Genomic DNA, 17119 nt, shown 5'->3' with positions numbered 1-17119 from the left:
GATGGAGAAACGGAAGTTAAATCCCATTTGTATACTTTCTAATATAATTTTTACTACACAATATTTCATTTGAATAAAATTACATTTTATAAAACTGTAGTTTATAAGTATATGATTCAACTATGACTGACTGATTTTTTAACAATCTCTATATATTATAAATGCGAAAGTAAGCATGTTTGTTTGTTTGTTAAGCTTTCACGCTTAAACTAGCGAATGGTTTTTAATGAAACTGTACAGAAATATACCTGATATATTAGAATAACACATGGGCTATAAGTTATAAAGATATAATAAAAAAAAATATAAAAAAAATACAAAAATTTAATTTAATTTGACTTTTGAAATTACCATAAATTACAGATTTCTATAAAAATAGAAAATATAAAATGTTTCAAGGCCATCTTCTCATATATAGTCAATGAATAATTACTATTATACATTTAAAAAAATAATATATTTTACCTGTGTAAAACAATCCCCACCATTATTTCGAGTATTATAGAAAAGGGATAAGAGGGAGCAACCTTTATCAATCTTTACTTTTAAACCCAGCGAAGCAGGTGGGTATCACTCTAGTAATGAAATAGATACAAGTTCATCAATGTGAGAGGGTAGAGGATAGTTATGTATGCGTATATATAAAACAATATCTTTCCATTTTTCCTAATGGTTTTATTTCGAAATAAAAGTAGAATATAAGTATGCATTTTTCTTTCACCATCACTGGTAGCGTTGCTGTGTAGCAGTCTTGGGAACTAATCTGAACATTAATAAAAGGGACAATGTTCTTAATACATTTTAAATAGAGAGAACCTTTGAAAATATACTAACTGGCATTAGCAACAGAGTGAGAACCACCTCTCCAAAATGATTGAGACGCAATTGTTCTGAAGGGTTATGACCCGGTCAATTTAAACATTCGAAGATACAAAAATTCGCACTCGGCTGAATTTTGGTAGAATTGTTCAAGACACCATCATAAATGAAATCGACGACAATGGGGTTTTTGCGTTTCTCAGAAAAACGGTAAGTTTTATCATAATATTAGCCCAGGCAAAAATTGTAGATCAGATAATTAAATAAAAAAATTTCCCAATACTTTTTGCGATTCAAAAAGTTGAAAGAGCCATCGTCATATTATGCACACGTTTCCACGCCACCTCATGGTCTCTCTTCAGCAAATACTCTTTCAGTATTTGCAGTGATTAGTGTCTTCATACCACGTTCAACAGTAAAAATTTCACCTTCAGTTAAAAATTTAGCACAAATAAAACAATATTCTAACAAAAACGCGCGCAAGTTCACTTGAGGTAGTATTTTGTAACTACACAACCTCAAGTGTACTTAGCGCGTTTTTTTAACGTGATTTCCTCAGAAACTTACATGAAATTGTCACCGTTGAACGTGGTATGAAGACATTAATCAATGCAAGTACTGAAAGAACTGATGAATTTTTAGAATATCTTAAAGGGTAGAAATTTGTGATCATACATGTGGAGTATCGTAAGAAATTACACTCGAAAGTGTTATATTGCTGCAGCTATTAAACGACAACGTGAAGAATAAGAAGCCAGCACATCTACAGTAAGTTCTCTTCGTACTAAAGCACGTGTAAGTGAATCAGCTTTTTGTTGTAAAAAACTATTTTATTTTGCGGCAAGGAATTGAATGAAGAGTATGAGAAAAGAAGGGACACGGGGTTAAAGTCGGTCCTCCTCAAGATGAAACTACGAATCTGGAATGGAGGAAATATTCACTTACATTGAAAATAGCGATGACTATCAGTTCACGCTAAATGCATTACCACAAAGGTGGTGTGGAAACTTGCACATGTTATGACGATTACACCTCTTTCAACTTTTTGAATCGTAATATCTCCGAAACGGCGGCTCTTAGGGAAAAAAATATCAGGACATTTTTTATATTTAATTATCTGATCTACAATGTTTGTCTGAGCCAAATTTATGATAAAACTTACTGTTTTGCTGAAAAACGAAAAAATCCGTTTTTTTTTTTTTTGACGATAGACCCCCGTACATTTTTTTTCACATATCGAATCGATGAGAACTTTTTAGATTTCATTTATGAGGATGTTTTGAAAAATCCTACCAAAACCCTGTTTAGTAGAAGTGAAGGTGTTACAAAGAAAAATGAATCACAACATTAAGTGGTGATTGAGATATGGTAAATCCGCCAGGTTTGATAATCAAAATATTAACCAGAGACACTTATATAACATATATGATCTAAAGTACAACTCCCAACATTGAATAAATCATTGGAACAGAATCATCATATTGACATTGATAAAAATTACCAAAAATTGGTTCACCAAAACCATATTTATTAGCAAAATTACGTATTGAAAAATTTGGACGGCCTGATATTGAAGTGTTTGATATACGAGGCTCGTCGAATTCAATCTGACCTGGTTGTTCGTAAATTAAAAATGTATATCGATGATCACCAGAATTTTGTGGTGGAGCTGATGGAACGTATTCTATAATGGTTTCACCACTACATACGTTATCTCCAGGTATATTTCCAACCAGCCAATGAACGAACTCACGTAACGTTGGTTGAGCACGGCTTGGAGCATCTGGATCTGTCATCACTAATAAATAGTACTTGTTTCGATCTCCATTAAATTTAACTCGTGGTGTTTTTAATACTTGTGTTGGAGTTAGATGATTTCCTGGTTCCACTATAATACCACTGGGGTATATTATCTAGACAAAATAGAAATGTGCAAGTTAGCTTCACAAATAGTCAAATCTAGATCTCTCTATATGTGGGTAAGATTCTTCGCCATTTTTATACTTATGTCAAGTGGACAAAATGTTTTCAAATATTATTTTTAATACGAAAAACGACTCCTTTTACACGATTGATCAGTCAAAAAAGAAGTGTACACGTGTTAAAGTTCCATGTATGAATGTACCATGGTACCACCATGGTATGGACAAAGAATACAGATTTAAAAATAGAATCTCACATATAAAGGTTTTTTGTCCTCAAAATTTATTTCAAACTTAGTTTTTCTAATGAGTAATAAGCAAAAATAGTACATTTGTCGAGATTGTTTTTTTGAAACGATATTTCAAAATGAAATATTGTAGAAATAAATAAATAATTTAGTGCACGCCAGGCCCGTGTGCAAGGGAAGGAGTTTGGCCCCAAAATCCCTCCCATAGAAAATGTTTCAACATAAAATTTGAACTAACAATGTAGTCGTAATAAATGCACCCATTTATGAGGCGCATTTCCACTGACGAATTAGATATCCATGCATATTTTGAACTCCGTACATTATTTGATTTTGTTAGTTGAGAAGTTCAAACCGAAAACTTGGATCTTGGCAAGGCTAGCGAACTAGCTGATGCTGCGAAACATATTTTGATTAAAAGAAGTAGAAATGCTGGAGACTATTTCAGGAAAATTTTTTAAACGCTGAACGATATCTGCGATGAATACGACGTAGAAGTTCAGAAGCTAAGGTTTGCGTCATAACGGACTGAACGCTCGAATATACAGACTGATTCAGTTGAAGATTATAGATCGAATTTTGAATCATTGCAATGTTTTATCAAATTTAGTTTGTCTCTTTTTCAATAAAATGAAAAATTTTGATGAGAATTCTCTTGCTCGACTTTTTGAACTAGAATATTCAATTTTACACGATGACTCGTGACATCCGAATGTCTACTAAATGCTCCTCGTTTTGGGAAAGTTTTTTCTGTACCTCTCAGAATTAACTCATAGAAAAACAGAGGCTGATTACCACAGTTTGACTTAATTAAATGTTCTCTTACTCGAAAAAAGAATTTTTTGTTTTTATTGACTTTATGGTCTAACATGGCGGATAAAAGTTAGAACCCCTCCTTGGATAATTCCTGTGGACGGGCCTGGTGCACGCTTATGGCTTTCAGAAGACTCACTAAGAAAGTTTTGAGGACAAAAAAACTTATATACAAATTGTTTGATAAATCATTTCTTCTGCTACATCAATGAGTACGATAGAGTACATATTTATATGAATATTAATATTCTTAATTCTCAAGATTTCGTACATAGTACACAGAATGCGTCAAATTCGACAAAACATATTTGTAATTAATAATAAACAATAAAAAAATAAATGCACCAGCTTGAAAGAATATAGATAGCAAAGAAATTCGAATCATTCAAGCTCTATATTGGAATCAACAATCTACGGTAAAAATTAACGAAAATGTATCAACTAACTATATCGATATAGAGCGTGGGGTGCGTCAAGGATGTGTTATGTCAGCAATGCTATTTAACATATATGTATACAGAGATGGTCTTTCGGAATTAAATAGAAAACTGGGTGTTAACATTAATGGCCAATACATCAGTAATTTACGCTATGCGGACGATTCATTACTATTAGCAAATCAACAATTAGAGCAATGGGGGCTCCAAATCAATATAAAAACAAGTGAAAATAAACAAATGACTGAGTTAATTGTTGAAATACCATGTATAAACAGTGTTGATTACTTTATCACATTCCACATACATACATGTCACACACATATAACTGAATACCCATATAATAATTTGCGTATAATGTGCGCTCTCACGGGTAAACAGCGATGTTTACGAAAAAATTTTTCAAACAAAAGTTGTTTAATTTTTTATAAGGAACATTTTTTACATTTAAAAGTACATCAACATTTTGAAGTACTTTTTCAAAAATAGTAGAATACCCTAATAGGGTATCTACTAAAAACCATATACTACTAGCTAAACAAAGTTACATTAATTATAAAAATATTATTCAAAAAAAAAAAATAACTGTAAAAGCAAAATTACGGTTTGGAAAGTGCTATATTTGGCCGGTTTTGTTGTATGGCAGTGAAGCATGGACGATCTCTAGAAGGTATGAGTCATCCTTACTTGCCTTTGAAATGTGGATTTAGAAACGTATAGGTACTGAATGTTTCTTGGAAAGAAAAAATATCAAACGAGGAGGTGTTGGATAGAGTTGGTACTAAAAGACAGCTTATAAAGACTCTGAAAACAAGGCAACTCCAATTCGTAGGTCATGTGATAAGACAGCAGTCCTTAGAATATTTAGTACTAAGCGGTAAAATATTATGTAACAAATCAAGAGGCAGAAAGGCAGTAAATTTTTTATTGCCCCTTTCTCCGCAAAAGGCTGTTGAGTTTTTTCACATGGCCTGTGATCGGGAGCAGTGGAATTCCATGATTCCCAACGTCTGTTGAACAGACATGGCACGCAATAATGATGACCAGCTTGAAAGACAAATTTTGTAAACAACATTTAGAATAATAATAAAAACAATAATGACAATATTATAGTCCAGGAGCTGTGGATCTAAAAAGTTCCCTCATACCGTGCATATATTTTTTTTAAAGAAAATAGATAGTTTAAAACTATAGGAATTCGAAACGGTAGGTTTGCATGGTTTTGCAAAGCCGAAAAAATGTTTAAAAAAATTAATTATTAAAAAAATCGATAAATGTTTGTCTCTCATGTTGTGAAATGGTTTGCCTAAAGTATATTTTACAGAAATTTCATTATCTTTCAGAAAAAATTTACGCAAACCAATTTTTTTAGCCGGGAGAGTCAGGCAAGCCTTTTAAAGTGTGTGATGAGGGAGGAAATTTCTCCCTCATTACGTAACATGATTTTTTTATTTTTATTTTGTTCCTTGCAGTGTCTACTTTAAGATTATCTTGGTTTGCGGGCTCAGAAACGGCCGGAAATGTCCAGCAAACCAGCTTAAAGTTCATCTACTCTGAACTCATTTTCAATAAACATAATAGACAAACTTGTATAGACAATAAACACATTCAAACATGTATAGACACTTGTGGTATTTTTTCTATCCTCTGCATTTATAAACTGACATTATTTTTATTAAATTATTAAATCCATCCAAAATAAAAATTTCCTATTATTCCTTTAATTATATTTACCCTTTCATTATTTCAAATCGTAAAAACAACAAGACGTCATATCCTATATGAAGTTCGTACTAAAGTATATCAAAAGAAAATATAGAAAAGTAATTTTATAAAATAAAAGTATTTAATAGAAAATAAAAAATAAAAATCACCATAAAACAATAGTAATTTTACAACGAAACATTTTTCTAGTTTATATTTATTGAAAATGAGTTAAGAGTAGATGAACTTTAAGCTGGTTTGCTGGACTTTTCCGGCCGTTTCTGAGCCCGCAAACCAAGATAATCTTAAAGTAGACACTGCAAGGAACAAAATAAAAATAAAAAAATCATGTTACGTAATGAGGGAGAAATTTCCTCCCTCATCACACACTTTAAAAGGCTTGCCTGACTCTCCCGGCTAAAAAAATTGGTTTGCGTAAATTTTTTCTGAAAGATAATGAAATTTTCTGTAGAATATACTTTAGGCAAACCATTTCACAACATGAGAGACAAACATTTATCGATTTTTTTAATAATTAATTTTTTTTAACATTTTTTCGGCTTTGCAAAACCACGCAAACCTACCGTTTCGAATTCCTATAGTTTTAAACTATCTATTTTCTTTAAAAAAAATATATGCACGTATGAGGGAACTTTTTAGATCCACAGCTCCTGGACTATTATCAGTAACAAGTAAATTTTGTAAATAGGAGAAACATAGACGGCAATAATAATAACAATTAATAACAATAGTATTTTGCAAACAATAACAATGAAAATAGAGGCAACAATAATTTAAATAGTAAATTTAAAAAAAAAAAATATCAAAAATAAATCTCTATAATAAAAATAAATCTTTAATTTGACAACAATGACAATAATAATTATACTGATAATAATACTTAATACTTTGGTCGTCTCATCAACAAATTGCCCTATGTCATAATTCCTCGTTAAAAGGAATGCTTTTAACTTCTTCTTAAATACTGCTGAAGTTGACTGCTTAATTTCTTTCGCTAATCTATAATATAACAAGTGAAAATCAACAATTGACTGAGTTAATTGTTAAAATACCATGTATATACTGTGTTGATTACACTGTCACATTACACATGCATACATGTCACACATATATAACTGATATTCCCATATAATACATACTATATAAGTTGCGCCTAATGTGCGCTCTCACGGGTAAACAGTGATGTTTACGAAAAAATGTTTCAAACAAAAGTTGTTTATTTTTTTATAAGGAACATTTACATTTAAACTTTTGTTCAATCTTTAACGGTTTACAAAATAGGTCCTACGGACCCAAGATCCATTTGACCAATGTTTCCCATTTACGAACTCGACCTCACTTTTTTTGTCCTGAGCACGCTGTACAAATTTCAGCTTGATATCAATTTGCGTTTTTGAGTTATCGTATTGACAGACAAACGGACAGACAACCGAAAATGGACTAATTAGATGATTCTATGAACACCTATACCAAAATCTTTTTCATAGCATCAATATTTTTAAGCGTTACAAAAATGAATCGCTGAATGTGTTGCTAAACACAAATCTCGAGAGCTGAACCGATTTCGCTAATTATTTTTTTATAATATTCCTTGAAGTAAGAAAATGGTTTTTACGGAGAGAAAAATTTAAAAAATTGCCTGAAAAAGTCTAAAAACAACACCTTTCTATATTCCCATACAGAAGATTCGTAATAATAATTAAAAGTCAATTTGAACTTTAATTTACCATACCATAAAGTTTAAGTGTTAGTAGAGGGGTCCGGGGAAGCAAAACAATACAACGACTGCTTTCAAATAACTTCATTTGGAGAAAAAAAAGTAGTTCGGGAAAATTTCATGTCAACTTTTAAGATTTGTAATAGTATGTACTCGCCCAACGTAAATCCAGATATTTGTTTCTGCTGCTTTAAAATCCGTATTTTTATCCAAGGATTCCGTACCAATAATTGTTTCTTACGATTACGTATTATTTCAAAATCATCCCCATTTAATGATTTAACAACAATGTTAGATTCTGGTTTTTCTATAAATTTTTCAGTAGCGACAACTTCTAGTACATCTATGTAACTGCTGTTGCCTAAACTACTGGCTGTCGTTGACATTACAAAATTTTGTGTGTTTTTTTATTTGTGTATTTTGTTTTTCAGTAAATTGTTTATCATTTGTTTTGTTTACCATTATTGTCAGTGGTTTCTTCTGAACAAGAAAGTTTATTTTTCGGTGTGTTCACATTATTTTTGTTTTGTTTCTATATTTCTGGTGAGTGAAATTTTCATATCTAGTTTTTCTTATCTCTTATCTCTTGTGTAATTCAATAACGCATTTTTTTGTTTCAAAAAACTGTTTTCCTTTACAATAACTTCCATTAGTACGTATCTATTTTCGTCATTTCATTGTTTGTTAGTTCCGGTTTCTGGTCTTGAGGTTATGTTAACACACTTCAAACATTCCCATGATTTTATTTCTTTGGATTCTGTAACTCTTCGAGGCACATTTCAATACACTCTATATGATAATAATCATCACATTTGGTACATCTTGTCACAAGTTATACCACGTCCTCCGCCCATGACGGATAGACGTAAACATAAACTTTAAGCAATGTGTATAAGAAAGATACTATTATATGTTTGCTGACTTATTCATGTAGTCTCTGAACAGCGGTAGATAGTTCAGTAGTTATTGTATGCAACACGAAATTCCCACTTTTCAATGACTTCAAATACGATACAACTAGAAGTCCAGTAGCGTATACTGATTACTGGTTGTTTAATTTACATCTTGGCATAGTACATCTCCCACAAGTGTGAGAGAGTGCATATATACACATTAAACAATGCGTAAGAGAAAGAAGAGTTATAGGTATGTTTGTTTATTATAAGTTGAATCTAGCTTCGATTCGCGTTGAGTTGTACACAGCATACACAGCAGCAGTAAAACCATCGTACAACTTAAAGGGAACCGAAGCTACAACACTTGCAAGAAACATACAACACCCATTAGACCTCTTCTTACACGCATTGCTTAACATATGTATTCTGCCATACCCAGGGAAGATGCCTATGCCAAGATGTGAATTTCAACGTATGGTATATATGTGAGATAATGTATTTGAAATACTTCGAAGGGTGAAGATTTCTTACAAAAGAAACAAAATTGCTTGCATTAAATTAAAATAAATATTTATTGATTGATTATAAGTTATCACTTCCTCCTAGAAATTGAGCTAGCCAAACAATTCAAATTAAATATACACTTTTCTTGCCTTTTTTCGGTAAATTGATTTATTGAAATATGTGTAGCTGAAGACGATTTCAGTTTTTCTATGCTTACGTAATTAATTAATGGCCCTTTAAGTGACATTGTGGATAACATTTACTAATTTTTGCTTGCATATGTAAGGGTCTCTGTAGCTCGGGGGCCCTGTATCATTGATACGGCGGTAACTAGGCCCATGCGTATAATAGTATCTTTCTTATACACATTGCTTATTGCATATGTACATATGTACTCTCTCACACTCATTGATGTAGCATGCGAAATAATTTATCAACAAATTGCACGTAGATTCTATGTGTATGTATTTCTGTATTCTTTGGTATGGGGTATCGTTAAAACCCTTACATCATCCCGAGTGACATTGGCTAAAAATTCATTATGGCGGCTATATGGTGCTATTATACCATGTTTATATGAAATATACCAAGGTATACTAAGTTTAGTCCCAAGTTTGTAATGTTTAAAAATATTGATGCTACGAACAAAATTTTGATATAGGTGTTCATGAAATCACTTAATTAGTTAATTTCCGGTTGTCCGTCTGTTCGTCCCTCCGCCTGTAAACACGATAACTCAAAAACCATAAGAGATATCAAGCTGAAATTTTGATAGAGAAATTTTGAATTTTTGAGAGACGTAAAAAGTGAGGTCGATTCCGTAAATGATCAACATAGGCCAAGGTATTAGGTCCGTTAGAGATAGAACAAAAGTTTAAATATAAAAAATGTCCCTTATAAAAAAATAAACAACTTTTATTTGAAAAATTTTTTCAATATCATTGTTTACCCGTGAAGGAACAAATTAGCTTAGAAACATTATATAGCATGTATATACAGGTACCTATTGTATATATTTTAAATTTATACGTTACATATATTATGTATGTGTTTGTTTGATTATCTTTTTTTATTTACATGACGTGAAAAAACAAACAATTGCGTAATCCACACTGTAAAATGTAAAAAATGTTCCTTTTAAAAAAATAAAAAACTTTTGTTTGAAACATTTAGTGTTTATCATTTTCTCTAAAGCTATAAAAGATAGGCAGTTGTAAATAGATAGCAGGTAGCTTCAACTAGTGTTCTTGTGAAGCGTTCTCGAAAAAGGAAAAAAATTCTAGATAATACTTTCGAAAAGGACTCCGGAAACTATACATTGATTTGTGGTTTCAGTTAAATTTTTTGAAAATTATGGATTGAGGTAGTTTTGGTCATACTGATCAAAAGTTCTTATGAACTCAACCCTCAAAAACCCTTCCCATCTGAGCGACAGCCCTTCAAAGGTTATGCCTACATGAGATATTGATTTTTGGTTTCACTTAAATTTTTTTGAAAACTATGAATTAAGGTTGTTTTGATCATGTTGATCAAAAGTTCTTATGGACTCAACCCTCAAAAACCCTTGGCTACGGCCCTTCGAAAGTGATGCTTACATGAAGGGCTCGGAAGGGAAGGGTTTTTGAGGGTTGATTCCACAAGATCTTTTGATCAGCATGATCAAAACTATCTTAAGTCATAGTTTTCAAAAAATTTTAACCGAAACCAAAAATAAATATCTCATGAAGGCATAACATTTGAAGAGCTGTAGCTCAGAAAGGAACGATTTTTGAGGGTTGAGTCCAAAAAACTTTTGATCAGCATGATAAAAACTACCTTATTCTATAGTTTTCAAAAAATTTTAACCGAAGCCAAAAATTAATGTATTGTTCCCGGAATCCTTTTAGAAATTTTGGAAAACCAACTTTCTATACAAGGTATTCCAACAATTAACTCTTTCAATTGTTTGTTTTCACTCTAATGCCAAGTGAGCTTAACAAACTCAAAGTCACTTTTTTACGTCCCTGAACACCCTATAAAAATTTCAGCTCGGAATTTCTTTTCGTTTTTGAGTTATCGTGATCACGGACGGACAAACGGACATGTACTAAATAGGTGATTTTATGAACACCTATACCATTATTTTTTTTGGTAGCATCAATATCTCTAAGCGTTACAAACTTACAACTAAACTAAGTATACCTTTATATATATATATTTCATATATAGGTATATTTCATAAAACGAGAGAAGATCTAAGAATCCCTATATATTATAAATGTGAAAGTAAGGATGTTTGTTTGTTACGCTTTCACGCAAAAACTAGCGAATGGTTTTTAATGAAACTGTACAAATATAGAATCAGAATAACACATGCTATAATTTATAAAGAAACAAGTGAAAACAAACAATTGACTGAGTTAATTGTTGAAATACCATGTATAAACAGTGTTGATTACTTTATAACATTACACATACATACATGTCACACACATATAACTGCTATACCCATATAATACTACAATTTGTGCATAATATGCGCTCTCACGGGTAAACAGTCATGTTTACGAAAAAATGTTTCAAACAAAAGTTGTTTATTTCTTTATAAGGAAAATTTTTTGTTCTATCTCTAACGGTTTGCAAGATGTTTACAATTGACCTATGTTGCTCATTTACGAACCTGAACTCACTTTTTACGTCCTCAGCACGCTATAAAATTTCAGCTTGATATCTTTTTTTGTTTTTAAGTAATCGCGATGACAGACGACAGGCGACAGTCGACAGACGGACAACCGTAATAGGACTAATAAGGTGAGTTTATGAACACCTATACCAAAATTTTGTTCATAGCATTAATATTTTTAACCGTTACAAACTTGGGCCTAAACTTATCATACCTTGGTATATTTCATATACGTGGGATAAAAAAAATATAAGAAGATACTTATCATCCCAAAAAACAGTTTGGTCTCCTGGACTATTAGAGAAATTGGACTATTAGAAAAAAAAACCACCGCTTTATAGCCTCCTCCTCTCTTGATCTTAGTTATCCCCTTTCCATAACACTTGAAGGGATTGTTTTACGCAGCTAAAAGATATGCATAGTTTTCAATTTTTTAAATAGTAGTTATAATTCTTGAGGATGTTAGAAAAGGTGGCTCTGAATTGTTTGACATTTACTATTTTATATTTTTTCTTTAATTTATGGTTCAAAATGATGATTATAGATGAGGCAGATCTATCATCATTTTAAACCATAAATCAAATGTTTCTGTAAAAATTTAAAATGGTAAATGTCAAATAATTCAGAGCCACCTTTTCTAATATTTTCAAGAATTATAACTACTTTACTATTTAAAAAATTGAAAACTATGCATATCTTTTAGCTGCGTAAAACAATCCCTTCAAGTGTTATGGAAAGGGGATAACTAAGATCAAGAGAGGAGGAGGCTATAAAGCGGTGGTTTTTACTTTTAAGCCCAGCGAAACTGGTTGGTATTAAGCTAGTTATTAATAGTTATTACATTAAAATTACCTCAATAGATTGATTTGGTGGTTTATCAATTAAATCTGGTACAATTTCATTCTCTGTAAATACTTTTTCTACATTTGCGAAAACTTGACCCAAAATCACAACAATGGAAACAAATAGATACCACATAATTGTTGTACAAGACTATGAAATCAGACTTAAAATAATAATTAAAATTTTGTTCTCAGATATTTTTATAAAAAAATTATCAGGAAATCAAATTAATTGTTAATAATTATTATTATGCGTTACAGTGATTTCTCTAATAGTCCAGGAGACCAAACTGTTTTTTGGGATGATAAGTATGAAGCTAATATTTCGTAAGTGGCTTCGTTTCAACGAAATCGAGTGACTCTCTCTATAGACCGAGCTAATTAGTTATTTACTAGAGTGATACCCACCCGCTTCGCTGGGTTTAAAAGTAAAGATTGATAAAGATTGCTCTCTCTTATCCCTTTTCGATAACACTCGAAATAATGGTAAGAATTGTTTTACACAGGTAAAATATATGTATGGTTTTCTATTTTTTTAAATGTATAATAGCAATTATTCATTGAGTATATCAGAGAAGATGGCCTAGAAATATTTTATATTGACTATTTTTACAGAAATCTGTAATTTATGGTAATGTCAAATTTCAAATTAAATTAAATTTTTTTATTTTTTTTAAATATATCTTTATAAATTATAGTTCATGTGTTATTCTGGAGTATGAGCTATATTGTTGTACAGTTTCATTAAAAACCATTCGCTAGTGTTAGCGTAAAAGCGTAGCAAACAAACAAACATGCCTACTTTGGTATTTATAATATATAGAGATTATTTATATAGGTTTATTTATAAACAATTATTGAAAATAGAATATCATGGTAACAAAAAAAAAAATTAATGCATCTTTGAAATTTTCCACAGTTGTTCATTATGTTGTAAACTACCCCTTTTTTGGAGGAGTAGTTGGGGATTTGAATCAGCTTTTTACAAATTACAAAAAAAACTATGAATTAAATAAAAAAAGTTCAAGATGAAATATTTTTGCACATTTTCGTTTTTTTTTTTGACTTTCTCGAAGTCAATTTTAAAGTGAAATTTTATTGCTCCTTCAATCAAATGAAAAAATATCCATCTTGTTAATCGTTAGAGATAGAACAGAAGTTAAAATGTAAAAGTTATTCCTTATAAAAAAATTAACAACTTTTATTTGAATCATTTTGTCGTTAAAATCACTGTTTACCCGTGAGGGTAAACTTAGGAAAACACATGGGGTGTTCATTTTCTCCAAAACTATAAAAAAAACTGTGTTGATTTTTTTCAGGTTAAATTCAACTAGTGGCTTTATGAAACAGAAAATACTTGCAAAAATTTCGAAATTTTCGAAAATGTTTCACAAAGCCACTAATAGAAGTTAACCTTAAAAATATCAACACACTCTTTTTATAGTTTTGGAGAAAATGAACACCAAAATTTTTTTCGGGCCGTAAGTTGCGCCGTAACGGGTAAACAGTTTTGTTTATGAAAAGGGATTAGGTACTCAGAGATCGCCTTTTTTTGTAAAGTGTTTGCAATATAATAAACAACTGTGGAAAATTTCAAAGATGCATTAATTTTTTACTTTAAGATATTTACTTGCCATCAAAAGAAACGGGGAAATTGCATTTGTTTATAAGAACTTTCAGATATAAACAATTGATTTTACGCTATAGGTCATTCCGCACTCAAAATTCAGAATCACATGATAAAAATGTAACAAAAACTCTTGTGAATTGAAAAAAGACATACCACAATACGGAGCATGAAGGTTACAAAGAAGGAGAACGATCGCTATGTACTAAAGCATTAGCGCACCTGTCCCTGAAAATTTGTAGAATTTATAGTTCATTTTTCAGCCACTAGCCGCGCTGTCGTCGGTCAGTAGTATATTAGCGCACAACAGCCCGAATTTAATGAGACAACTTAGCGATCCCAGCGCCTCACTTATTTTGTTCATATTTTGGGGACAATATTTTCTATTGCGATCGTTCTCCTTCTTTATAACCTCCATGATACGGAGCAAACCGCTCTTACTACGCTGCCGTACTGTAATTTAACATTATAATAAAGAATATTTAATTACTACGTCTAATTCAATTAAATTTATTGTTTGCTTAAATATATCAATTATTTTATTTTATTATTATATTTAATAAACCAATAAATTGATAGTTTGTTTTAAAAATATATGATTAACAATAACTTTTATTTTAAGTTGTTATTTTTAATAACTATTATTTAATATAGACAAATTACTAGGTAGATTTGAGCATGCAAAATTTGCGAAACAAATTTTTTCTTATGATTTGCTTACAGAGAAGTCGTCATAGTATACGAGAATCCATGTTGATGGAGTAGAAAATATATTTATTCCCACCACCTCTAAGGTATCCCGGGAACATTAGGAATTTGGTTCGTTAAAACGTTATACCTTCTTATAATGTCCTCAGGTAAAGGGAGCATAAAGAGTGACTAGGTCAATGGGTCTAAAAAGGGATGGTAGACTACCCCTTGGTCTCCTAGTGAAAGTAAGGGAGTTTGATGCGATGAGTGGAAGTGGGTGGTTGTGAGTGGCAAAAATATGACAAAATATATATCTGTCTTTTGTTTACTCATGTGAACTTTCGGAAATTTTCAGAACAAATTTCTGGAATGATCTAGAAAGCTATAAAATGTGTGTAACGGTCTAAGAAAATTCTGGAGATGATCTAGAAAGTTTGTTTAAACCGACAACTATAATCATGATCAACTTTAAACTGACCGCCGAGAGCTGTTAGCGCTATCTCTCGACGACCAGTAGAAATATCAAACCAGAACCGGACTCGAACTTTCTGGGCCTTCTTCCGAAATTTAAATCTTTTAATTTCAATCAAGTTTAGTGTTTTTTCAACGGTTTTATTGTTAAAAGTAAGTTATTTATATTAAAATATAAATAACTATATATTTAGTATATAGCTAATAAAGTGACGGATATAGCTGAGTTCGAGTCAGTTTGTCATATGCTATGTGATATAATGTGTTAATATGGAAAAGCTATTAAAAATGTCATGTACTTTTGCCAAAACTTGTCAAGGCCACTAGAAGACATTCGCTTGAGTTCTTTGACCTACATTTATAGATAAACTTTAAGAATATTTTTTTTAGATTAAATGCAATAATGAAATGTTTTTAAGTCGCATTTTCTTCGAAAGCTGACGATTTTAGAAAAAATGATTTAGATGAAAAATGTTAGTTTTTTTTATGAGGATCAACTTTCTAATTTAAAGTGTTATTATATCTCTTACCGTTTAGAATCTATATTGGCTATTAAAGCAATATAAATATTATCGAAGATAATAAATGAGAACTCTAGGATTATCATAAGTAAGAATTAGCTAGTGATAACTCTTATTATGAACGTTACTCTTTGCTAATTTGGTGGCGGACTGCACATCAGTAAGAATTAGCTAGTGATTACTCTTATTATGAATGTTATTCTTTGCTAATTTATTGGCGGACTGCACGTCCGCCAATCGAAGTTTATTAAAGCAACCCGAAGAACTTGGTCCAATCTGATGTTAGAACATGATGCCCCTATCAAACGCTACAGTTTTTCTTAAGGTCTTTTTTTAATAGGTGGCGCCTATGGTGAGATATTCAAATGGATAGATTAAAATACCACCTACCCACCTTGTATTTGAATAAGAAAAGTTCTTGTGCACATCAATGTGTAAAACAAAGAAAGAGTGACAGCAAATATTGTACAATGAATGAATATTATCGATAAAATTCCACCCCCCTCCACTAAAAGTGACAAAAATAAAATAGTATTATCTTCGTTATACACACTTTACACCCATAATAACTCTTATGCATATACAGTGCGTTTATTTAAAAAGTATTCATCCTTAATAACTCTTGACCTGATGTAATTATTGACTTGTGTGAAAACACGTCGATTTAGCTATCGACGGTGAAGTTCCAAATTGGTCCCTAGAAAATTCTAGGTTTCATCTCTTCACTCTAACCCACGCCGATTTTGAAATTTCAAATGGCACTCACTTCCTTGTGATACCTCATTGGAAAGAACATACAATTCTCTCTTCAACCATGATAAAAAAAAATGAAATCAATCAGTTGGTTCTTAAGATAAACTACACAAGGGATGAATTCCATCTTCTGGGCAGTCTATCTGAAGAACTAATTCATCGATTTCGGTTTTTTATCATGGTTGGAGAGACAATTGCATGCTTTTTCAAATGAGGTATCCCAAGGTAGGAGGTGTAATTTGAAATTTCACTGTTTGAGTGGGTGGGGGTGAAAGGATGAAACCTAGAATTTTCTAGATACCAATTTTGAACTTCCCCATCGATATCTAAATCGACGTGTTTTCACTCAAAACAGTAATCACATCAGGTCAACAGTAATTAAGGGTCGATAACTACCATCTTCTGTGCAGTCTATCTTATGTTGAATAGAGAATTTTATGTTATTTCAAATGAGGTATAACAAAGTAGGGGA

The 17119-nt window shown here is 31.4% G+C and overlaps 1 protein-coding gene across 1 annotated transcript; it reads right to left on the bottom strand.

The window, feature by feature from the left end:
- Window positions 1–2153: 2153 nt before the first annotated feature.
- LOC123302979 (protein D3-like) lies at window positions 2154–8067 on the bottom strand. Its single transcript, XM_044886074.1, has 2 exons — window positions 7906–8067; window positions 2154–2732 (listed from the first exon to the last, which is right to left on the bottom strand). The coding sequence occupies exons 1-2, from the start codon at window positions 8065–8067 to the stop codon at window positions 2250–2252; spliced, it is 645 nt and encodes a 214-aa protein (XP_044742009.1). The 3' UTR covers window positions 2154–2249.
- Between the last annotated feature and the right edge of the window lie 9052 nt (window positions 8068–17119).

This window comes from Chrysoperla carnea, chromosome X (assembly GCF_905475395.1).
Source record: "Chrysoperla carnea chromosome X, inChrCarn1.1, whole genome shotgun sequence".
NCBI classification, from domain to species: Eukaryota; Metazoa; Arthropoda; class Insecta; order Neuroptera; family Chrysopidae; genus Chrysoperla; species Chrysoperla carnea.
This window is presented reverse-complemented; position numbering and strand designations above follow the sequence as displayed.

Bases quoted from the DNA above. Each gene is read 5' to 3' on its own strand.
- LOC123302979 (XM_044886074.1), bottom strand. From the start codon at position 8,067: ATGTCAACGACAGCCAGTAGTTTAGGCAACAGCAGTTACATAGATGTA. The intron at 2,733-7,905 runs GTACGGAATCCT...TATTTTGTCTAG, and splicing joins ATCGTAAGAAACAATTATTG to ATAATATACCCCAGTGGTAT.